General features: G+C 53.0%; 1 protein-coding gene across 7 annotated transcripts; it reads left to right on the top strand.

Annotated features, from left to right (window-relative positions):
* Positions 1–1,287: 1,287 nt before the first annotated feature.
* Positions 1,288–19,234, top strand: Zmiz2 (zinc finger MIZ-type containing 2). 7 transcript variants are annotated; one of them, XM_052198198.1, is made up of 20 exons: positions 1,288–1,360; positions 7,321–7,489; positions 7,772–7,882; positions 7,963–8,077; positions 8,421–8,623; positions 8,828–9,011; positions 9,184–9,444; positions 9,660–9,839; positions 10,435–10,512; positions 10,727–10,895; positions 11,697–11,841; positions 11,916–12,126; positions 12,913–13,018; positions 13,238–13,395; positions 14,636–14,703; positions 14,922–14,990; positions 15,229–15,473; positions 15,903–16,072; positions 16,156–16,398; positions 17,074–19,234. In XM_052198198.1, exons 3-20 carry the CDS (start codon positions 7,833–7,835, stop codon positions 17,179–17,181), a joined length of 2,763 nt encoding a protein of 920 aa, XP_052054158.1. In that variant the 5' UTR covers positions 1,288–1,360; positions 7,321–7,489; positions 7,772–7,832; the 3' UTR covers positions 17,182–19,234. The 7 variants fall into 7 exon arrangements, with proteins under 7 accessions (XP_052054158.1, XP_052054161.1, XP_052054163.1 ...); XM_052198203.1 differs by lacking the exon at positions 1,288–1,360 and adding an exon at positions 1,376–1,726 and having other exon boundaries at positions 10,829–10,895; XM_052198197.1 differs by lacking the exon at positions 1,288–1,360 and adding an exon at positions 1,377–1,726 and having other exon boundaries at positions 7,769–7,882.
* The last annotated feature ends 2,513 nt before the right edge of the window (positions 19,235–21,747 follow it).

The following is a 21,747-nucleotide window of genomic DNA, read 5'->3' on the forward strand; positions in this document are numbered from 1 at the left end:
TGACTTTCAACCCACGGGTCTCGGCCTCTTCATCCGTTACAGATTGGATAGATATCCTGCATATCCAATATTTATGATTTCTAACAGTAGCAAAATTACAGTTGTGAAGCAGCAACAAAATAATTGTATAGTTGGGGTCACCCTGACATGAGGAAGTGTATTAAAGGGTCCCAGCATTAGGAGGTTGATTCAATAGATAGAGTGTCTGTTGAAGAAGATAAAATCAGCCTGGAGATAGATAGTGGTTGCATGACAAAGTATGTGTTTGATACTATGTGCCTGGACATTTGAGCATGTTCAAAATGTACGGTATATTTAGCAAGAACAATAGCAATAATAATTGTGAGCTATCAGGAGAATGTACTCTTTTGAAACTTAAGGTAGAAAAAGTAGATACCTTGCAGGTGGTGTCTAATCTGTCACCTGGGGGCCTGCATGCATTTAAGTGGAAGATGATTTCTACAAATTTTATCCAACCAAAAAAATCATAAACTTACTTAGCACATAAGATCCTTGTTAAGTTTATTGCCTGGTTCTCTAGTACAAACTTTGTAGGTGACAACCCTAACGTTGCAATGTCAAAGGGCTGGATGAGCCTGCCAGGCTTACAGAATGCCAAAAGTATCTACAGGTCCATTTCGTTTGGCCAGAAAATAATTTTTAAAACTATTGTGTAATTACTTTGCTAGCTTGTTACATCTTTGTACTATCTGCCAGGTGCCCACGGAGGTTAGAAGGGAGCAGGGAATTTGGGGAAATTCCACCTGTTGGTGCAGAGAAGCAAAACCTGGATCTCTGCAAGGCCAGTCAACCCTTTTCTTTTCTTTTCTTTTTTTCTTTTTATTTATTTTATTTATTTTTTTTGGGGGGAGGGGAGCTTTTCAAGACAGGGTGTCTGTGTAACAGAGAACTGCCACCTCCACCTCCGAATGCGAGGTCTAAAGGTATGCTCCACCACGGTCAATGCTTTTAACCACTGAGCCATCTCTCCAGCCCTTAGGAAGAGCATAGTGATTTCAACATAGAGGTGAAGGTGGCAGCACCCCAGGAAGGGACTATTTGGCTGGGTAGAAGGCCACGTGGGCAGGTATATGTTGTTTTCACTTTCAGCGATGGGCCTCTCAGTCCCTGTCTCCACAGACGCGCCGGTCCGCCATGAAAGACTCGAAGGTTCCAGACCGCCCTAGCCAGCGTTCAGTCACGAACTAACTAGACAACCAGGCTTTGGCCAGGCCCAGGCCCAGGCCCTGCCTGCCCTGCCGTGGCCCCGCCCCCGCCATAGCCCCACCCCCTCTCGGCCCCGCCCCGGCGGACAGCAGCAGGAAGCGCGCAGGACTCCTCCGAAGCCGCGGTCGCAAAGGTGCGGAGGGGACGCAGGGTGCAGGCCGGGTGCCCTGAACTTCCTACGCGGCAGCCAGTCGCCGCCCGGGCCCAGCCCCGGTTCATCCCGGCCATGCAGGCCCGCACTCGCCCCGGCCCTAGCCTCTGGAGCACCGCTCGGGGCTCCGCTGCTCTGGCCTGGGGGGCGGGGCCGGCGGCGCGGCGTCATGCATATGCATGAGCAGCGCGGCGGCGGCTCCATTGTGCCCTCCGAGCGGCGGCGGCGCGATGGCGCGGGCGGCGGCGGCCCGGGGGCGGCGGGCGGCGCCGAGGGCGGGCTGAGCGCATGGAGCGGCGCGGGCCAGGGGCCGCGGCGACGGGCCGGGCCGGGCCGGGCCGGGCGGAGGTGAGCGACTAGGAGGCGCGGGGCACCGCAGGCGAGCGCGGGCGGTGGGGCGCGCAGGTGCGGCAGGTGCGGTAGCAGGTGCGGCCGGTCCCGGAGCGCCGGACGGTTTTGGCTTGGCCCGGCTCGACCGCCCACCTTCGGGTACCTGTCCCCTGCGCTGTGCTATCCGGCTCTCTCACCTCTCCGCTGAGCCTTTGTTGGGGTTGGCCCAGGGGTGCAAGTGGCCTTCGGGGGCCTCCTGAGCCGAGGAGGCTGATGGGCCCTCACCCCAGCCTGTCTCGTTCCAGCTCTGGAGCGGGGCAGGCTCACCTTCACGGAACACTCCTCGGGTTCCCACTTACGTGTTCACCATCTGGGTGATTTGGGGGCGGGGGTGGGGAGTGGGAGCCGTTACTGGCCCGACGAGAAGCCGCGCTGCCCCTAGGCTGAGGACGCTGACCTGTCTGTCAGTCCCTGGCCGGGTCTTTGACAGGAACGCCGTTTTCCAAACTGAAGCTCAGGCACGAGGGTGCTCTACTCTCCCTAAATTTTTTGTTCCCTTTGGTACCCTTAACACCACTCCTAGGTGCCCAGTTCTCCCCCTCCCGCGCCCCCCCTCAAAGTATCCCATTCCCTGAAGATATCATTTTCCCAGTACCCAGTGCCTCTTACTGTCACCTTTCCTGTTTGCCTCCCCTGTCCTGCCCTCATCCTTCTAAGGTTCCTTCTTTTAGTAGTTAGAGACAGTCTTCGGTGATGTCTTTAACTCATTTGTGTTATCGCAGAAATTTTCGTAGGGACGTAAATAGCACATGTGACCTGATCTATGTGAGTAGGCTGAACACAGACTCACCACCACCAAGTCCTGCAAAGACAGTACCAAGGACATCCCTTGACACTTGATAATGGTAACTAGGGAGGGAAGCTTAACCTTACTCACCAGAACTGACCTCAAGGCCCTTGATGCACTCCCAGGGTGTGGAAGCAAGCTGGAGGTATAATGAGGATCAGCAGGTAAGAGACAGGCCCAACATGTTTAGGGAACATCCTGATTGCTAGGGTTGATCTGTAAGGGCCAGTGACTTCAAGGTTTCCATATAGAGTCCTTCCTAGAGTGGCCTCCACATTCCCATTTTAAACATTGTGCATAGAAGTCAGGTTTGGTTGGGCTATTGGCAGATGCTCATTCCTGGAGTCCTTCGTGAACAGTTGTCTGCTCACTGAGGCTAGGAAGTAGGAAGTACTGTTGCCTCATGCTGGGCAGGCAAGGACCTCTAGCCTTCTGGGCACTTGACAACCCTTCCTTAGATACTAGCGACTGTCTCTGCCACACCTCAAACCTGTCATAGCCTCATCCTCCCCCTCCTGTCATGTGATTTCACTGTGTTACCTGAACTCCTAGACTTAAATGATCTTCATATCCCAACCTCCTGAGTGGCTAAGATTTCAGGTTCACACTGCCTCACCCTTTCTAGGGACTGTCACTTTGCTGGAGCCTTTGGGTCCCAGTTTCTTTTCTTTTTTTGAAGACAAGGTTTCTCTGTGTAGTTCTGGTTGTCCTGGAACTCACAGAGATCTGTCTGCCTCTGCCTCTAGAGTGCAGGAGATTACAGGTGTGTGCCACTACCACCCAGCTGATCCCTCTTCCTTCCTTCCTTTCTTTTTTTTAAGATTGGTTTATATTATGATATATAAGTACACTGTAGCTAAGTACACTGTAGCTGTCTTCAGACACACCAGAAGAGGGCATCAGATCTCACTACAGATGGTTGTGAGCCACCATGTGGTTTCTGGGATTTGAACTCATGACCTCAGGAAGAGCAGTCAGTGCTCTTAACCGCTGAGCCATCTCTCCAGCCCTGATCGCACTTAAGTTGAGGCCTAGCCCTGGAATTTTGGAGGAGTGAGCTGTTTTGTGAGCTGTTGAGAAGGGCTGACCTGGTGCAGGAATGTTGCCTGAGAGTGGTGCCCATTCCTAGGTCTGGATCTTAGCTGCTCAGACAGGTAGAACGGATGGAGCCAGGAGAACTGGGGTGTAGCTGCTCTGCTACACCTGGAAAGAAAGTTCTCTGGAGCTCAGTGCCTGAGGGAAGAACTGGCCCGACCCCCAGGCGGACTTCAAGTCAGAGCAGCTCTGTTAGGGGACCTGGCTTGGCTTTTAACCGCTGTTGGCACACTCACTGAGAGGCCAAACATCCTCCCCAGTTCTGCCTTGGAAGTGGGAGGTAGGTCTGCACTCATAGAATGCCTGTCTATAGTCAGGATCAGGGGTCCACTGGACACCAGATCTGGGGGCATGCAGGCTTCCCACCAGACCTACATGTTGAGGTGTGAACTTAGGAGTTTAGCAGGAAGTCCTCCCAGCAAAAAAAAAAAAAAAAAAAAAAAAAAAAAAAGGCTTAGGGGGAACTGGAAATGTCTGTGGTCTCTGTCCACAGCAGAGAAGCTTTGTGGGTGGAATTCCCCAGGCTCATGTGATATAGAGGCCCCTCTGGGTGCCTCCCCACCCTACACCTGCCCTGCTCTCTTCTCCCCAACTCTGTGCATTTCCTAGATCAGAGGCTCTCAAACTGTGGTCAGGTGTATTAAACATACAAGGCTCAGGACCCAGCCTGTCCTGATGACCCTGGGTGGGGCCAGCAGCCTGTCTCACCAGCTAGAGTGTTGCTGCCTTAGGTGACTTGAAATGAAGCAAGAGCTTACTGGCAGCCCCTCAGCCTTTCATTGAAGGACACCTGGTTCCCTCCTTCTTGAAACAGCAGAATGATCCTGGCCAACCCAAAAAGCCCAGTGGTTTTTTGAGGAAAGGGTATTTGCTACTGGTGATGTGGTTTTGTAATTATGTAGTTAAATTTTGTTTTGCTTTGAAAAAGGGTCTCACTATGTAACCCTAGGCAGACCTTGAACTCATGACCCCTTTGCCTTTGTCTCCAGTTGCTTTGATTTCATGTAGGCACCACTACACCAGGCTAGTCCAGAACTCATCTAGTCAAAGCTGGCCTTGAACTCCTGATCCTCTTGTGCTAGGGTTATAGGCATGGGCCACCATACCCTGGTTTGGCTAAATGTTTTATTGTGAGATAATTGTAGCTATATCCAGTTGTAAGAAGTATTGTATCACAGAAAGATTCCTTGTATATCTACCCAGTTTCCTCCAAATGGTAACATTTTGCAAAACTGTAGTAAAATATCACCCTGGGACCAGCACATTGCTACAGTCAGGAGCCTTTCTGTTGTGGATTTGTATTCACATGCATCTTCTTTCTGCTGAAGTTGTAGACCTGGAAAGGTCATCTCCCTGCCCTTCATTTAATCCCTGGCTACCATTAACATGTGTACAGTTTCCCTAATTTTGTCAGATGATGGAATCAGACAATATAGCACCAGTAATTGGCTTTTTGCACTCAATACAAGTTTCTGGAAGATTCATCTAGAATAGGCTGTAGTGTGTTAGCAGTAGTGTGTTCCTTCTGGCATCTGGGCTGTGGGTGTCCTGCACTGATGTAACTAGTCTTTCATCGAAGGGCACCTGGGCGGTTTCTAATCTTTGGCTGTGACAAACATTCATATCTAGGTTGGTCTGTAAACATAAGTTGAAATTTTTGAGCTACTTGTCCCAGAGTAGAGTTGCTGGGTTGTACTGTGGTAGCTGAAAGCTCGGTTTTATAAGAAATGGCCAGACTTTTCCAGAGCAGCTGTGCCTTTTATTTTTCATTCTCATGGGCAATACATGTGAGGTCTAGTGTTTTATGATGTCACTTTTTATCTTAGTTGTTCTTCTTTAAACTGTTTTCCTGACAAGATGCTAAACACTTTCCCTTGGGTTATTTTACCATTTATGTTTTCTTTGAGGAAATCTATTCACATGTTTTGCTGATTTCCTTGTTTGTTTGTTTGTTTGTTTTTCTGAGTTTCTATTTGGATTTTGTTTTAATAAAAATTTAACCTGGGCAGTTGTGGCGTACAACTTTAATCCCAGCCCTAGGGAGTCTGATGAATCTTTGTGAGTTTGAGGCCAGCTTCGTCTACAGTACAAGTTCCAGGGCAGCCAGGGCCAAACAGAGAAACCCTGTCACAAAAATAATCATCATCATTTAATAATTTGTTATATATTTCAGATGCCTCCTTTTTTGGAGCAAATATAATCATTTCTTCCAGCTTGTAGCATATCTTATAATCCTTTTAGCAAATCTTTCACAGAAAACTTTTTAATTTTATTTTATGGATCAAATTTAGATTCGGTATCAAATCTAAAAACTTTTTGCTCAGCCTGGATCCTGTGAAGTTTCTTTTACCTTTTCCTAAACACTTTACAGTTTTGTATTTTACACTTAAACCTGGGACCTAGTTCATTTTGGTATATGGTGTGAATTGGTCGTTGTTGCTGCAGTAGTGAGACTCAAACCCAGAACATGACATGTGCAAACACAAAACAAGTGCTCTGCCATTAAGCTACGTCTAGAGATGCTCCCACCCCCATCATATTTTGTGTCTGAAGTTTCCGTTTACTGATAGACTCTAGTGGCTCCTGTACCGCTTGTTGGAGATGTCCTTCCTCCACTGAATTGCTTTGGTGTCTCTGGGGTTATTTGTGTGACTATTGCCCCTCTCTTCTCTCTTCCATTAAGTCATGCTTTTGTCTTGATTCCTGTTACCTATTTCCTGACATCCACATGGTTGTTCCAGACCCCACATGTCAGGTCTTTGGAGGAGTTCTTCTCACCAGGTCACCATCCCAGGATCCAGCAGTAGCAACATAGATGCCAGCCTCTGCCACCAAGCTGGCACATTCTGCCCTCAGCTGCCTCTGAGGGTTAAGGGACAGACACCTGTAGATGAGGAGTCTGTGCCACTGATTAGTTCTCTTCCCTGTTAGCCTGGTGCTGGGTGTGGGAAGGACTTCTGGGAGCCTAAGACTGCCCATGCAGGGACAAGTCACAGCTCCCTTTTCTCTCTTGACCTGTTCTGGGCCTTTGTGTGTGTAGCCCTGCCCTGCAGAGCCTCCAGGTCTCTACTGAGCCCTGAGTGGGCGCTGCATTACCCCTTGCTCCCCTAGACAAGAGGCTTGTGAGTGCTGAGTAGCAAGATGGAAATCACCAGATTTGAGCATGTTTCAAAAGACATGTATGGCAATCACACAGCCCTACCAAAAGAGGGTCCCAGACAGGAGCACCCAGCCTTCCCAAAGGTCCCCTGAGAAGTGCCCAGCACATGGCTTGTATGTCGCTCTGGTAAGACCAAGCAGAGGTAGGCATGCATGTGGTCCAGGGTACATTAGGACCTGAGCAGATGAGGCACTGAGAAGGGCAGGGAGCAGGAGTCTTCTGGTGCTAGCCACTGGTCGTACCTGTTGCCTCCCTGTCCAGCAGCCACCGCTATGGTTTCCTAAGAATGAAGCCCAGAAGGCCCCATCTCGTGGATGTGCTTTAGCATGCTCTCACGGTGTGGGGGCGTGTCACCACCATGTCCAGAACTCACAAGAGTCACAGATGGGTCTGGGGCAAGATGCCCACTTGAACCTATACTTATGGCTATATTTGTCTCACACACACACACACGGCTCCCCTCAAGTTGAAGGTCCTGTGGCCTGAACCCCTTTGCCACCCTCTTGATAGGAAAGAGCTGCCAGCCAGGGGCTGGGTTGGTGCCTGTGTCCTGTGTCAGCCGCATCAGTGCCGCCGCCCTGAGGCCAAGCTGGTGGATGGACTGCTGTTGCCCATCTGCTTCCTGACTTTCCCAGTCTCCACCTCAAAGAACACTTAGGCTCTGCTCCTTCCTTCTCAGGTCTCTGGGCTTCCGGGGTGGGGGCTTCCCCTTTTGGCTACCCCTCTGACCTCCTCCGGGCCTGCTGAAGGTTCCTGGCTTTATATGGTTTATATGGGAAAGGGTATGTGGGAAGTATTTGATATCGGAAAGCCCTTTTCCAGGGTTGGTTCCATGGCTTAAGATGACAGGCCCTTGTTAGAGTCGCTTCGCACTGCATTCTGGCCTGATACACTACTGCCCTGGCTTTGTCCATGCCACCATGAGTACCTAAGCTCCTGCCCTCTCCCTCCTGTCCAGCAGCCGGAGCAGCAACTCCCAGATAAGTTCCAGCACATTGGGCCTGTAGGCTGCTCCATCACCAATGAACCCCATGAACCCCATGAAACCTGCCTTGCCCCCTGCACCACACGGGTGAGTGTGGGCTTCTGTGGGCCTGCCTCTAGCAAGCCCTGGGCCTCTGACCCTGCCTTAACCAGCTGCTCTCTCTATAGTGACGGTTCATTTGCATATGAGTCTGTGCCTTGGCAACAAAGTGCCACTCAGCCAGCTGGGTCACTGTCCGTGGTCACTACTGTGTGGGGAGTTGGCAACGCAACGCAGAGCCAGGTGAGTGTGCATCAGGGCCATCCTCCCCTAGCCCTCAGGATCCAGAGCCTTGGTGGTGCCTCGACCATCTTAGGGCTCCATGAAGCAGGGACCAAGAAGACTGACTGAAGCACAGGATGGGGCTTCCCGAGAGTCTCAAGTCACTAGGCGCCTTTCTTCTGTACTGTCATGGGATGTCTTCCCTGGCTCCACGGAGCCCTCCCGTCAGAACTGTAGACAACCACTCCTTCCACCCAGGTCCTCCCCAATTTGCTGGGCTTCTCTTGGGATCTAGCACTTTAGGGCTGTGCCTTGAAGACAGTGGTTTGGCTGGTTCTCTCTGGTGACTCCCCCTTCCTTCTAGGTTCTGGGGAACCCCATGGGCCCTGCAGGAAGCCCCCCTGGTGGCTCCATGATGCCTGGTGTGGCAGGTGGCAGCTCTGCCTTGACCTCCCCGCAGTGCCTGGGACAGCAGGCGTTTGCTGAAGGTGGTGCTAGCAAAGGCTACGTACAGCAAGGCGTGTATGGCCGAGGGGGCTACCCTGCGGGGTCCAGTTTCACTGCTGGGTAAGCGGACCTCACCTCGCCAGCCGCTTGAAGCCACAGCCTGGCAGTCCTGCACAAGGGTTGGATGTTGCATGCTCCTCCCCCACTGTCTGTAGCAGCTACAGTGGAAGTTCTATTAAGAATGGAAGAATGGGCTTCCCCTGAGTGCCATATGTCCCAGAGCAAGACTTTGTAGACAGTAAGGCAGTTCTATATCACCTACAGGTATGCAGGAGGCCCTGGGGGCCTGGGGCTCCCCACACATGCAGCACGGCCCTCAACTGACTTCACACAAGCAGCAGCTGCAGCTGCCATGGCTGCTGCTGCAGCCACGGCCACAGCCACAGCCACAGCCACTGTGGCTGCCCTGCAAGAGAAACAGAGCCAGGAGCTAAGCCAATATGGAGCGGTAAAGCCCCCTCAAGCTCCTTCCATGTGGTGGTAATTATGGGTGGGCTTGGTGGATTTGGCAAGGCTGCAGGTTCTGGGGACAAGTGTGGACTGTGCTGGGATTTCATGAAAGAGGACCATGGCAACAGCTGAGAGTGGGATCTGACTATTCCTCTTTTTTCTCTTCTCAGATGGGGACTGGGCAGTCTTTTAACAGTCAGTTTCTGCAGCATGGAGGTCCTCGAGGACCCAGTGTACCCCCTGGCATGAACCCTTCGGGCATGGGAGGAATGATGGGCCCCTCTGGCCTTTCCTCTATGGCCATGAATCCTACCCGGGCAGCAGGCATGACACCCTTATATGCAGGCCAGAGACTGCCTCAGCATGGGTACCCTGGGCCTCCCCAGGGGCAGCCACTGCCTCGACAGGGGGTCAAGAGAGCCTACTCAGAGGTGAGTGTCTTGCTGGCCCAGGCTCAGTCCTTGATGGTGATTCAATCACCCAAGCGCCCTCCAAGTAACGATAAGGGTGGCATCTGGAGTGAGAGGGCTGCCTGTGCCCAGCAGGATCACATACACTCATGCTCACTCACATACACATGTGTATGTACATGGCAAACTGCTTCCCCCTGATGCCTCTCTCTTCCTGGGCATCTGTTTCTTCTCAGGTGTATCCTGGGCAGCAGTATCTGCAAGGAGGCCAGTATGCAGCCAGCACTGCCCAGTATGCTCCTGGCCCTGGGCAGCCCCCTGGCCCTGCCTCCACCTACACAGGACACAGACTACCCCTGCAGCAGGGCATGGCCCAGTCCCTGTCTGCCCCTGGCCCCACAGGACTGCATTACAAGGTAGGACTGGCTCCCATGGGCCTGGGCTGGGCTGAGTGCCATAGGACTCAGTGAGCCTTTAGGCAGGTTGGCCAGGGAATCCTAGTCAGTACAAGAACAGCTCTCAGGGTGACTGGTCTGGTTCTGTGGTACATACATACATACATACATACATACATACCTGTGAATAATTAGTGTAGGGAGCAGCAAATAGGCTTCCAAGCCATTCTGACAACCTTTGTGAAGCTGTACATTTCGCTCCCTCACTTTTCTACCCTGCGTCCTGACCTCTGTCTAAAAGACAGGTCCTTGCTGGCCCATGGAGGACGAGCACAGCTCGCCTGGGGCCTGGGGCAGCAGGCTGACGAGGCTGACGAGGCTGAGAGCAGGAGGGCGGGAGGAGTGAGCCCCGTGTGCACTAACCTTTCAGCCCTCCCAACTTGGAGGCACTCCTGTTTGATGTAGTATTATGAAATCAGTAATGTTTCTTCTGGATTATGGGGATGTAGAGAGTGCACAGATCGGCACCTCTGTGGTACTGGGTCTAGGATGGGGCCTAGGGGCTCAGTGCAGGGCCGGCCAGAGCCCCAAGCACACTCAGTTTTCTCTCCTGCAGCCCACAGAGCAGTTCAACGGGCAGGGCGCCAGCTTCAACGGGGGCAGCATCAGCTACAGCCAGCCTGGTTTGAGTGGGGTACGGGGCTTGGCAGGAGTGGACGGGCTGGGAGGTTCACAGGGCGGGCACGTGGAAAGAGGGCACCCAGGCAGGAAGAGGTGTAGGTGCCCTACCTAGTACTCCAGGGCTGCCCCTGCCCACTCGTGTTCTGAGACTTTCCATGGGTGCTCCGTGAACAGACCACCCTCCACCTTGCCATTCTGCTTTGACTGTTTATGCTCAACCTCCACAGCCTTCCCGCTCCATCCCTGGTTACCCCAGCTCCCCACTGCCGGGGAATCCCACACCACCCATGACGCCTAGCAGCAATGTTCCCTACATGTCCCCAAGCCAGGAAGTCAAGTCTCCTTTCCTGCCTGACCTCAAGCCAGGCCTCAGCTCCTTGCACCCATCGCCCTCCGGTAAGTGTTTATTTTAAGGACAACACCCATCTGAGGTTTTTCAGTAGCTTGGGTAATCAGGACTCAATAGAGTCCAACAGGGAGCTTGGAAAACCAGGGACAGGTGCTAGACACCCCCCACCCCACCCCACCCCACCCCCGAGAAAAGCCCAATGCCTCAGCTGTATAAGAACCAAGAAAGGGGTGGGGGCTAGGGGATGGGACTAGAGAGAGGGCTCAGTGGTTAAGAGCACTGACTGCTTTACCAGAGGTCCTGAATTTAGTTCCCAGCAACCACATGGTGACTCACAACCATCTGTAATGGGATCTGATGCCCTCTTCTGGTGTGTCTGAAGACAGTGACAATGTACTCACATACATGAAATAAATAAATCTTTAAAAGAAAAAAACAAGGGTTAGATCAGATCCACTTGTTTCACATTATGGCCCTGTTAGGATCTGTCTGTGCACCCAAAATGAACCCTCAGCTGTTCAGCCCTGCTATGAACCTTTCAGGGAGACTTCTGTGGAAAAAGTCGAGCAAAAATGTACTTTCTTGGTTGGAACCATGTCCTGTGACTGTGTCCAGAATATGATTCAGTCTGTGCTTGATAACCAAGCAGGATAGAACATGCAGACTCTGGGCCCAAGTTCTGAGAAGAAACAGTAATGGGAGCTGCATTTGTAGGGGTATCTCATCCTCTCCGGAGTTTCTGGGCAGGGTTGAGTTAGGGTTTGGGACACTAGATGCAGAAGTGTTGTTGAGGAGCAAGATCCCTTGGCAAGGTACCAAACTCATGGCCAGCATACCTCTGCCCTCAGGAAGTGTCCCTTGTGATGAGCTGCGCCTGACTTTCCCAGTTCGAGATGGGGTGGTCCTGGAGCCCTTCCGCCTGCAGCATAACCTGGCTGTGAGCAACCATGTCTTCCAGCTCCGAGATTCTGTCTATAAGACCCTGATGCTGAGGTGAGTCACACTGCCATCTTGCCCCTGGGCCCTGGCTGCACAGTGTGGGCTCCCATCATCTTCTCCCCTGCTAGGCCTGACCTGGAGCTGCAGTTCAAGTGCTATCACCATGAGGACCGGCAGATGAACACCAACTGGCCAGCCTCGGTGCAGGTCAGCGTCAATGCCACACCCCTGAGCATCGAGCGTGGGGACAACAAGACCTCGCACAAGCCCCTCTACCTGAAGCATGTGTGCCAGCCAGGTCGCAACACCATCCAGATCACTGTCACCGCCTGCTGCTGTGTGGGTAGCCTATGGGGCTATGGGCAGGGTCTGGCAGGGTGTGGGCTGGGGCCAGCTGACACACCCCGGCTTATCATCTCTCCTGTGGGGTTTGGGAGCTTGTGGGTGAGGGTCTTCATCCTTGAGAAACAAGATGTTGCTTTTTTGTTTTTTGGATTTGGTTTTTTTCAAGACAGGGTTTCTCTGTATAGCCCTGGCTGTCCTGGAACTCATTGTGTAGACCAGGCTGGCCTCCCACTCAGAAATCCGCCTGCCTCTGCCTCCCAGAGGGCTGGGATTACAGGCGTGGGCTACCACCGCCCTGCTAAGATGTTGCTTTTCTATTTTACTCTGTCCTTGCCCTTTAAGAAAAGGGAACCAGTTAAATACACTCTGTTACATTAAAAAGATTTAGTGTTCCTGTTAATTACATCAAAGAAACCAAGCTGCACAGGAAACTCATGAAAGATGTTCCACCTGCACTGGTCTGGGCCTTACCAGGTTCCAGTGGGCAGGGTCCTGAGTGGACCTGGGGCTGCAGGCCACTGGGAGCCATGCTGATTGAAGTGGCATGGAGATAGGGAGGCTCAGAAGCCACATCCTGTCAGAGTTCCAGGGACTTGAGGTGATTGTGTTTTGACAGAAATCTAGACAGTGTTTGAACAATAGCAGAGTGCCCTGCGGAGGGCTGAGACAGTGTGATAACAAACTAGAAAAACCCCTGCCTTAACTCTTAGACAGTCCTCTGAGCCCTATCCACCTTCCGTAGCTCCGCCCCCCCAATTAACATCCCTCACTCTGTTGCAGTCCCACCTCTTCGTGCTGCAGCTGGTGCACCGTCCCTCTGTCCGCTCTGTGCTGCAGGGCCTCCTCAAGAAGCGCCTCTTGCCAGCTGAGCACTGCATCACCAAGAGTGAGTGTTCTCTCCTCAGCCGCCCGTGCTGTGCCCGGGCTAAACCCTGCCCTGTGGCCCAGAGACCATTTCCTCTCAGGCTGGTGCTTCTTCCCCAGGGGTACTGGTTAGCTCCAGGCTGCTCCCAAGAGCCTTTGATTGAGCAGTGACTGGGTCCCGGGTTAGCCCACAGTGTGGTGTTGGGGTCTTTACTGAAGTCCTTTCCCCTGTCAATGTCAGTAAAGCGGAACTTCAGTAGCGGCACCATCCCTGGCACTCCTGGGCCCAATGGAGAGGATGGGGTGGAGCAGACGGCTATCAAGGTGTCCCTGAAGTGCCCCATCACCTTCCGCAGGATCCAGCTCCCAGCCCGTGGTCACGACTGTCGCCACATACAGGTGCGTGGTCCCTATAGACATTTGTTTCAATTTTCAAATTTTCAATTTGTTGCCCTTAAGATATATTGAGCTTGTAGAGAAACCAAAATGTTGCCTCAGTATTGACTGGAATTGAGGTGGAGACAGAAAGAACAGAAAGAGGGGGCAGCTGTGGAGTGGTGACCAGGAAAGGGATGTCATTTTAAAATGTAACCGGAGCCGGGCGGTGGTGGCGCATGCCTTTAATCCCAGCACTCAGGAGGCAGAGATGGGAGAATTTCTGAGTTCAAGGCCAGCCTGCTCTACAGAGTGAGTTCTAGGACAGCCAGGGCTACACAGAGAAACCCTGTCTCGAAAAAAAACCAAGAAAAAAAAATTAAGAACAGAACACAGGGGCCACAGGAAGGATTCTATTTCCAGCATTTACCCAAGGAGATGCACGCTGATATCCACAGCTGCAACCTGTGAAAGCTTCAGTTTACAGAAATATTTGAGCCTCGTATGGTGATCTATACCTGTAATCCCAGATCTCAGGGTCTGAGGCAGTAGGACCTTAAGTGGAAAGCCAGTCTGAGATACATTGTGACAATCTGTCTCAGTTTTTTTTTTCCTCTTGAGATAGGACCTCAGATCTCCCTGGCTGGCCTCAGACTCACTGTGTAGCTGGGATGAGCCTGAATTCCTAATCATCTTGCCTTAAGGTCCCCCGCACTGAGATGGCAGGCAGAAAGCACCTCACTCCAGTATCGGGAAAACCGTGTTCTCGGCCTCATCCTCTTTGTTGGGTGAGACCCCAGTATCTCAGCTGGCAGACCAAAAAGACAGGCCTACCACAGGGGCCTGGCCTCCTTGCTTCCCTCCCTGAGATTAGTTTTGTTCCTTTGAAACAACATAATCACAATTTTTCCTACATATGTACATGTTTGTTGGTGACATGTGGCGCCAGCTGTCCTGGAGAGCTCTTTATGTAGACCAGGCTGGCCTCAAACACAGAGGTCTACCTGCCTCGCCTCCCGAACACGGGGATTAAAGGCATGACACCCATCCTGTTCTGGGCAGAGAGGCTCCTGTGATACTTACTTCGGTTCCAGGGCATCCCAGTGCTGGAGAAGGCTGCTTGGGGCATCCCAAGCTAGGTCTGTCAAAGAGAATGCTGCAGTAGATACTTGAGATACATACCTTAAGTCATACTTTGCTGAAGACTGTCATCGAAGCCCTGTCCACTGAGGTGCTGAGATGACCTCTCCCCATGTCTCCACAGTGCTTTGATCTGGAGTCATACTTACAGCTCAACTGTGAGCGCGGGACCTGGCGCTGCCCCGTCTGCAAGTAAGTCAGGCTGCCACTTCCTCAGAAGGTGAAACAAAATAGCCTCAAGAAGGGCTCCCTCACACTGGCCTACCATAGTGGTTTATCCAGGGTCTCCTCACATAGGGCCACCTGGTACACGCCACGGACAGTTGCCGCGCACACACGGGCCCTCACAGAGTCACCTCACATAGCCAGCTGGGCTAGACTCCCTAAACAGTCTCCTTTGCTTTCTACAGCAAGACAGCATTGCTGGAGGGCCTGGAGGTGGATCAGTATATGCTAGGCATCCTGATTTACATTCACAAGTAAGTGTCTTCTTCCTACTACCCCTTCATCTGTGGCCACCAGAGGGCAGACTGGAGTAAGTGCGGTCTCCTGAGCCTCTTCCCACTCGCCGCCAGTGCCTGTTGCACATCTGTTAAGTGCCCTGAAGGTTTCTGGGTAGAGGAGTGTTTGAGCAGAAGGCCTGGTTGGAAACCCCCTGACAGCTGAGTATGGCGGCAGTGCTGGGCGGGTGTCAGATGACCATCTGTCCTTGCTTAGCTCAGACTATGAGGAGATCACCATCGACCCCACGTGCAGCTGGAAGCCGGTGCCCGTAAAGCCTGACCTACACATCAAGGAGGAGCCCGATGGGCCAGTGCTGAAGCGCTGCCGCACTGTGAGCCCTGCCCATGTGCTCATGCCCAGTGTGATGGAGATGATTGCAGCCCTGGGCCCTGGCGCTGCCCCCTTTGCCCCATTGCAGCCCCCTTCGGCCCCTGCCCCCAGCGACTACCCCAGCCAGGGTGAGTATGGCACACCCAGACTTGAACCTCAGGTGACCCTGGGCAAATGGCGCGTCCTCTCCAGATCCGCCTCCTTGCCTGTGGCAGTGTCACAGCCACGGGTACAAGTACCATGCTGAGGATGCCTGGCTGCCCTTCAGGGCCCATCTCTGGCATGGTGGACCATGACTCCAGGAAGAGGGTAGTGAGGCTTCCACCTGCCCCTCTGGTTTGGACTAAGGCTTTACACTGAAATACTTCCATTTGTGGTGGGTCCCTTTCCATCACTTGAGGTCTCCCCTCTACGCCTGCCCTGAGTCTGGCCCCCTTGCAGTGATGGGGAGGTGTGTGGAACTATTGCCTGTGTGCCCGCATCCCTCTCTGCCCTAGCCACCTTTCCACCCGGCACACCCACCTATCCGACCCTTCTGTCTGACTTTCCTCTTGTAGGTTCCAACTTCCTGGGGCCTGGAACCTTCCCAGACTCCTTCCCATCTGCTACACCCACCACCCCAAACCTTTCTGAGTTCACCCAGGGGCCACCCCCAATCTCCTACCAGTCTGACATTCCCAGCAGCCTCCTGACTCCAGACAAGTCTGCTCCATGCCTCTCAGGCCAGGTTAGTGCTGTGCACAAAGGCCGTGGGTGGGAGTCTCCAGGGAGTCCTGGAGCTATCTTCACAAGTTCTTTCTCCATCCTCAGATGGCACCAGCAGGCCACCTAGACCCCGCCCACAATCCTGGACCACCAGGACTGCACACTCCCAACCTTGGACCCACCCCAGGCACCCAGCTACACCATCCAAACCCTTCCCCTGCATCCCGGCAGCCTCTGGGCCAACCAAACACAGGGCCCATCAGCGAACTGGCTTTCAATCCTGCCACGGGCATGATGGGGCCTCCCAGCGTGACTGGGGCAGGGGAGGCCTCAGAACCAGCTCTGGACGTAAGTCACCCGTCCCGTGTGGGTGGGAGCTGTCGCGCCCTGGGTCTGCCCACCTTGCTTCCTAGAAGGGATGACAGTGAACCTGCAGGAGGGAATGTCACCCAGGGGCAGCTTTCACACAGGTTATAACTGGAACAGCCATAGGGTACCAGGTACCTGTGTGTGGTTATGAGTGACCTGCCCTTAGAGGCTTTGGAGCCTAGATGTGTGAAGCTCACAGCACTGTCCTCGGAGCCCAGTGTGACCTGGGCGTGTATTCAGTCCTGCATCTTGGTAGCACAGGCAGTTTGTGAGCAGAAGCATGAGTGTGTGTTCACTGTCCTTGAACCACAATAGGAACTCACTGAAGTTCCACATGAGCAAGATGGGGGCAGGCCCAGAGGCATGGAATCCTACCATGTGCCCTGGGCCCCGGGATCACACTGGAGAGCTTTCTCAGGCCCGTGCAGCTCCTGGGAGCTGGCTCCTGGGAACCGTGTCTCAAGCTATTGTCCTGTAGCAGCCTTCCGTGGGGAGACACAGGCAGCTTTCTAAGCGGGGGCTTCACCCAGGCACCCGGCATTTGGCAGGGGAAGGGCAGTTTAGCATTTGTACTGGGCCTCAGGCCAGGACAGCATGGCCACTGGTCGTGAAGGGCTGAGACCACAGCTGCTAATGTGTTTGCTTTGTCCTCAGCTGCTCCCAGAACTGACCAACCCTGATGAACTGCTCTCCTACCTGGGTCCACCTGACCTCCCCACAAACAGCAGTGATGATCTGCTCTCACTCTTTGAGAATAACTGATCCTGTCTGTGTTAACCCCTGGCCTGGCGAAGACACACTCAAAGATACCACCACAGCCTTCCCTTCTCACCCAGCCCCACAGGATGCCTGCCGGTTCTCCCTGAGTCTCCCAATGCACACCCCCTGAGCTGGGGCCTGCCACTGCCAGCCCCTGATAAACTGGAGGCAGCCCTGTGCTGCAAGGGGCCCCAGGCCAGTGGTCCTCACACCCTCCGTCCATCAAGCTCACTGCTACAGGATGGTTCCTGTGAGGTGCCGCAGGCCCCACTAGCCCCATGTGCACCACCCTCTGTCCCAGACTCATGGGCTTGCACCCCCCCTGCCTGCTCCCGCCCAGCACTGATCCCTCTGTGTCCGCCCCTCCTCAGAAGAGCTGGTGAGCTGGTGAGGCTGGCTCTGGACCCTTGGTCTGCGCTCCAGCGGCCTGAGCCTGGCGGCCTCGGAACCTTACAGAGCTCTGGCCTTTGGGGGCCTGGCGCTCCCACCCAGCTGAATCTGGTTCAGGGGTTCCTCCCTCCACCCTGAGCTTCAGGCCGAGGCTGGGGTGGGAGCAATAAAGCACAACAATGTACATAGTGTAGAAATGTGACAGCTGGGAAAGGGAGGGACGGCGGACGGCTATTTAAGTCAGCATGTTCCTCTGCACTGGCTGCACCTTCCGTGTGGGGTCTGCGTACTGAGCAGACAGCTCGGGAGGTTCAGCTCCTCTAGGGTGGGCTTTCAGACTCAGCTCTATGTAGATTCTCCAGTGAGCTGCTCCCCCAAGTTTCTCTTTTCTGTGAAAGTGAAGACTTAGTACAGCTGTGTTTTTTAAACCACCTCATCTCCACCCTGCGGCCCACACCCAGGTGGGAGGCCATTGCATCTGCTGGCAAAACGCCTGGGCCTGCAAGTAGGGTGCTGGCCTGTTGTGTCTCCTGTCTGTGCAATCTATTAAAGGACTCCCTCTTGGTGGGCCTGGCTGAGTCCTTCCTTTGTGCTGAGGGGCTGTGGCCTTCCTGTTCTTAGCACCCCAAATAAAAATCTAGATGTTTTCATCCAAGCTCAGGCTATCCCTGAGCTGTGGTAAATTTCCTTTACCCTGGAATTTTCCAAGTTGGCTTCAGCTACAGAGCTATTTTGTAAAGTGTCTCAGGCTTGCCCTGGAGACATTTGCCACCATGTCACCTTGCCTGGGTGTGCCCTAGGGCAGGGAGCCAGCTATCTGTCAAGTGACTGCAGCATGGCCAAGGGCCTCAGCAGCAGTAGGATGTGGGCCTGTGTTCACTGCCCCTCTTGGCCTGGGCCCTGCCTAGACAGCATTTCCTGTGCAACAGGAAAGGTGAGAACCAGGGAGGGGTGAGGGGAATCCTCGGCTGGCTGCCAAAGCATTCCCTGAGCCTCCTCCAGTGCTGCAGGGAAGAGGAAGGAGCCGCCTGCAGAGCCTTGGTAGCTGCCTGACATTTGAGAACACACCGGTGGCCTTCTCATTACCCTAAGGAGCCTATTTCCAGCTTTTCTGCCCTCTTGGCCGATAGAGTGGGGGAGGGGACAGAAGTGAAAACAGCAGAGGGCCAGGGCCACAGGAATGCAAGGACACCACAGCAATGCTGACTGCAGCGTCCGTCCGTCCGCAGGGGAAGGGGAGGAAGAGTTGGAGCCGGTTAGGGTAGGGGGCAGATTGGAGGAGCGCCTAGAGACCAGCAGCACCATAGCCATTGGTTCTGAGTATTCTTGGGACCTGACAACAGCCATCTAGAAAGTCCGACCTCAAGAGATGGACAAGTGGTTGAGGAGTAGCTACCAGAGTCCCTGTGCACGGCCGTGACTGAGTGTCAGCACAGGTTGTAGGAACTCAGTCTGAGGGTTTTTGTGAAGCTCACGGCTAATGAGCTGTGCAGGCTTTACATACGCGGTTCTTTCAACAAAGCAGGGCCATGGACTCGCTCCCTGTGGAGACCCAGTGAGGGTTGGTGGCTTCAGGGCTCGCCATCTCACTGGAACTTGCTTTGTCACTATAATCTTATGTATGTGCCAAATATTGCATAACTTTAATAAAGTTGGCTAGACCTGACATACAGAATACATGTTCTCAATGCAACATGCCCCAGGATATATAGCATGTCTCGGGCAGTTAGACTGGAACCTGCTGTCTTTGCAGTAGAGTCCCAGCAGACAAGCAGGAAGGAAACAAATTTGGAAATCATCTGGTTTTGACAGGATGGGCTTCCCATGCAGTGGAGCCTGGCCTCACTCTGCCTTGCCTGAGTGCTAGTATTCCGTGGACAGTGCGTGTCACGCCCAGCTTTTAACAACTGATAGGTTAAAAAAGAGGGCAAATGAAAACACAGCATACTCAACCAGAGCAAGGAGAGAGTGGGTAACCTTGTTATGAGACAGGATCTCACTAAATCTGGCTGTCCTGGAACTCACTGTAGAATAGGCTAGCCTTGAACTCACAGAGATCAACCCACCTCTGCCTCCTGAATGCTTGGATTCAAGGCATGCACCCCCAACCCTCAAACCAGCCAAGAGCATACTTTTATTTTTTGTTTTTTGTTTGTTTTTCGAGACAGGGTTTCTCTGTGTAGCCCTGGCTGTCCTGGAACTCACTCTGTAGACCAGGCAGGCCTCAAACTCAGAAATCTACCTGCCTCTGCCTCCCAAGTGCTGGGATTACAGGCATGCGCCACCACCACCCAGCAAGAGCCTACTTTTAAAAGGTGGAATTCTTAGGACTGTCTCAGTAAGTGGAGCTCTCAAGTTTGTACTAGCTTCATATTTAAAGGGACTAGACATAGCTAAGCTAAGCCCAAAGAGAGCACAGGAAGGAAAGGAGGATTAGGGCAGAGAGAGGGGCAAGGACTGACTGGGTAAGGGAGCTAAGGAGCTCTCACTGCGCCTGTGGCTCTTATGAAGGTCCCAAGTTCAGTTCCCAGCACCCACGTTAGTGGCTCACTTGGTTTTGTTTTTTGTTGTTTTTTTTTTTTTCTTTTTCTGAGACAAGGTTTTTTTGTGTAGCCCCGGCTGTCCTGGAATTTGCTCTGTAGATCAGGCTAGCCCCAAATTTAGAGATCTGCCTGCCTCTGCCTCCTGAGTGCTGGGATTTAAAGCATGTGCCACCGCCCCTACAACCACCGTAGGGTTCCTAAGGGCTCCCCTGCCACCTCCTGCCTTTTGCAGGCACTGCACGCGTGCTGTACACATGCACATATAAATAACAAGAAAGCAAACGTTTCCGGGCAGTGGTGGCGCACGCCTGTAATCCCAGCACTTGGGAGGCAGAGGCAGGCAGATTTCTGAGTTTGAGGCCAGCCTGGTCTACAGAGTGAGCCCCAGGACAGTCAGGGCTACACAGAGAAACCCTGTCTCGAAAAACCAAATCCAAAAAAACCAAAAAAAAAGAAAAAAAAAGAAAGCAAACTTTTTTTGCTAGCAAATTTAATAAGCCTTTAGATAAACTGACTAGGACAAGGGGGAAGGGAGGAGCTAGCCATGTGGCTCAGAGGTCCCAGGCTCTCTCCCCAGCACCACAGGCAGGCAGGAGAGAAGGGAGAGGAAGAAAGGAAGAAGGGAGGAAAAAATGGTCATACCAATCTCTTGGAAATAAGATAACAGAATAATTATGTTCCGAGCGGTGGTAGGCATGCCTTTAATCCCAGCACTTGAGAGGCAGAGTGGATTTCTGAGTTTGAGGCCAGCCTGGTCTACAGAGTGAGTTCTAGGACAGCCAGGGCTACACAGAGAAACCCTGTCTCAAAAACAAAAAACAAAAAGGCAAGACATCAGCACCATGTTTGTTAGAACCATTTTCTGTCCTGTCTTCTCCCCACCCCACCCCTGCTGCCAATTTGCCTTTTGTCTCAAAGGTTATTGGTCACTTGCCCTGTGGTTTGCTTTAGTTGTAACTATTACAAAGAACACACAGAAGTGACATGCTGTTGGGGTTTCATGGGTCCCCTTTGGTGTGCCTGCTGGCCCAGGCCACAGAGATGCCCAGGACCCCAATGTTGTTCAGCTTTCAACTTTATGTAAGTGAATCTTAGGGTTTTCTTCTCTTTGTTAGTTGACTTTGCTTGTTTTGTTTTTTGAGACAGGTTCTCTCTGTGTAACTTTAGCTGTCCTAGAACTCACTCTGTAGACAAGGCTGATCTCGAACTCACAGAGATCCTCCTGCCTCTGCCTTGCAAGTGCACACACAAGTGCTGGGACTAAAGGAGTGAGGCACAAGAGAAGAGTCCCCGTCCTCCCCCTCCACACCCCACCTCTTCCCTGGCTGGGCATTCCCCTGCTGAAGGTTTTCATTGTGTATTAGCCAGAACTTTTTAGGGAACAATTTGAACCAGCTTGGGAAAGGAAGAACTCAAAATAGTATTCCAAGATCTGCCAGGGCCTCTGGCACAACCTGGTGGGGTGGGGGTGGGGCTGAGAGGGATGGGGGAGGGGGAGGCTGACTGCGGCTTCCTGCAAGCTTAGTCTCAGCCAGGTGCTTCTTTCTGGGCAGTTGTGCCTTCAGAGCCTGAGTCCAGTCCTCAGCCACCCCACACAAAGGGCCTCACAGCTGCGCCTTCTGATGCCGGGATGGTT

Source organism: Apodemus sylvaticus, chromosome 11 (genome assembly GCF_947179515.1).
Source record: "Apodemus sylvaticus chromosome 11, mApoSyl1.1, whole genome shotgun sequence".
Classification (NCBI taxonomy): domain Eukaryota; kingdom Metazoa; phylum Chordata; class Mammalia; order Rodentia; family Muridae; genus Apodemus; species Apodemus sylvaticus.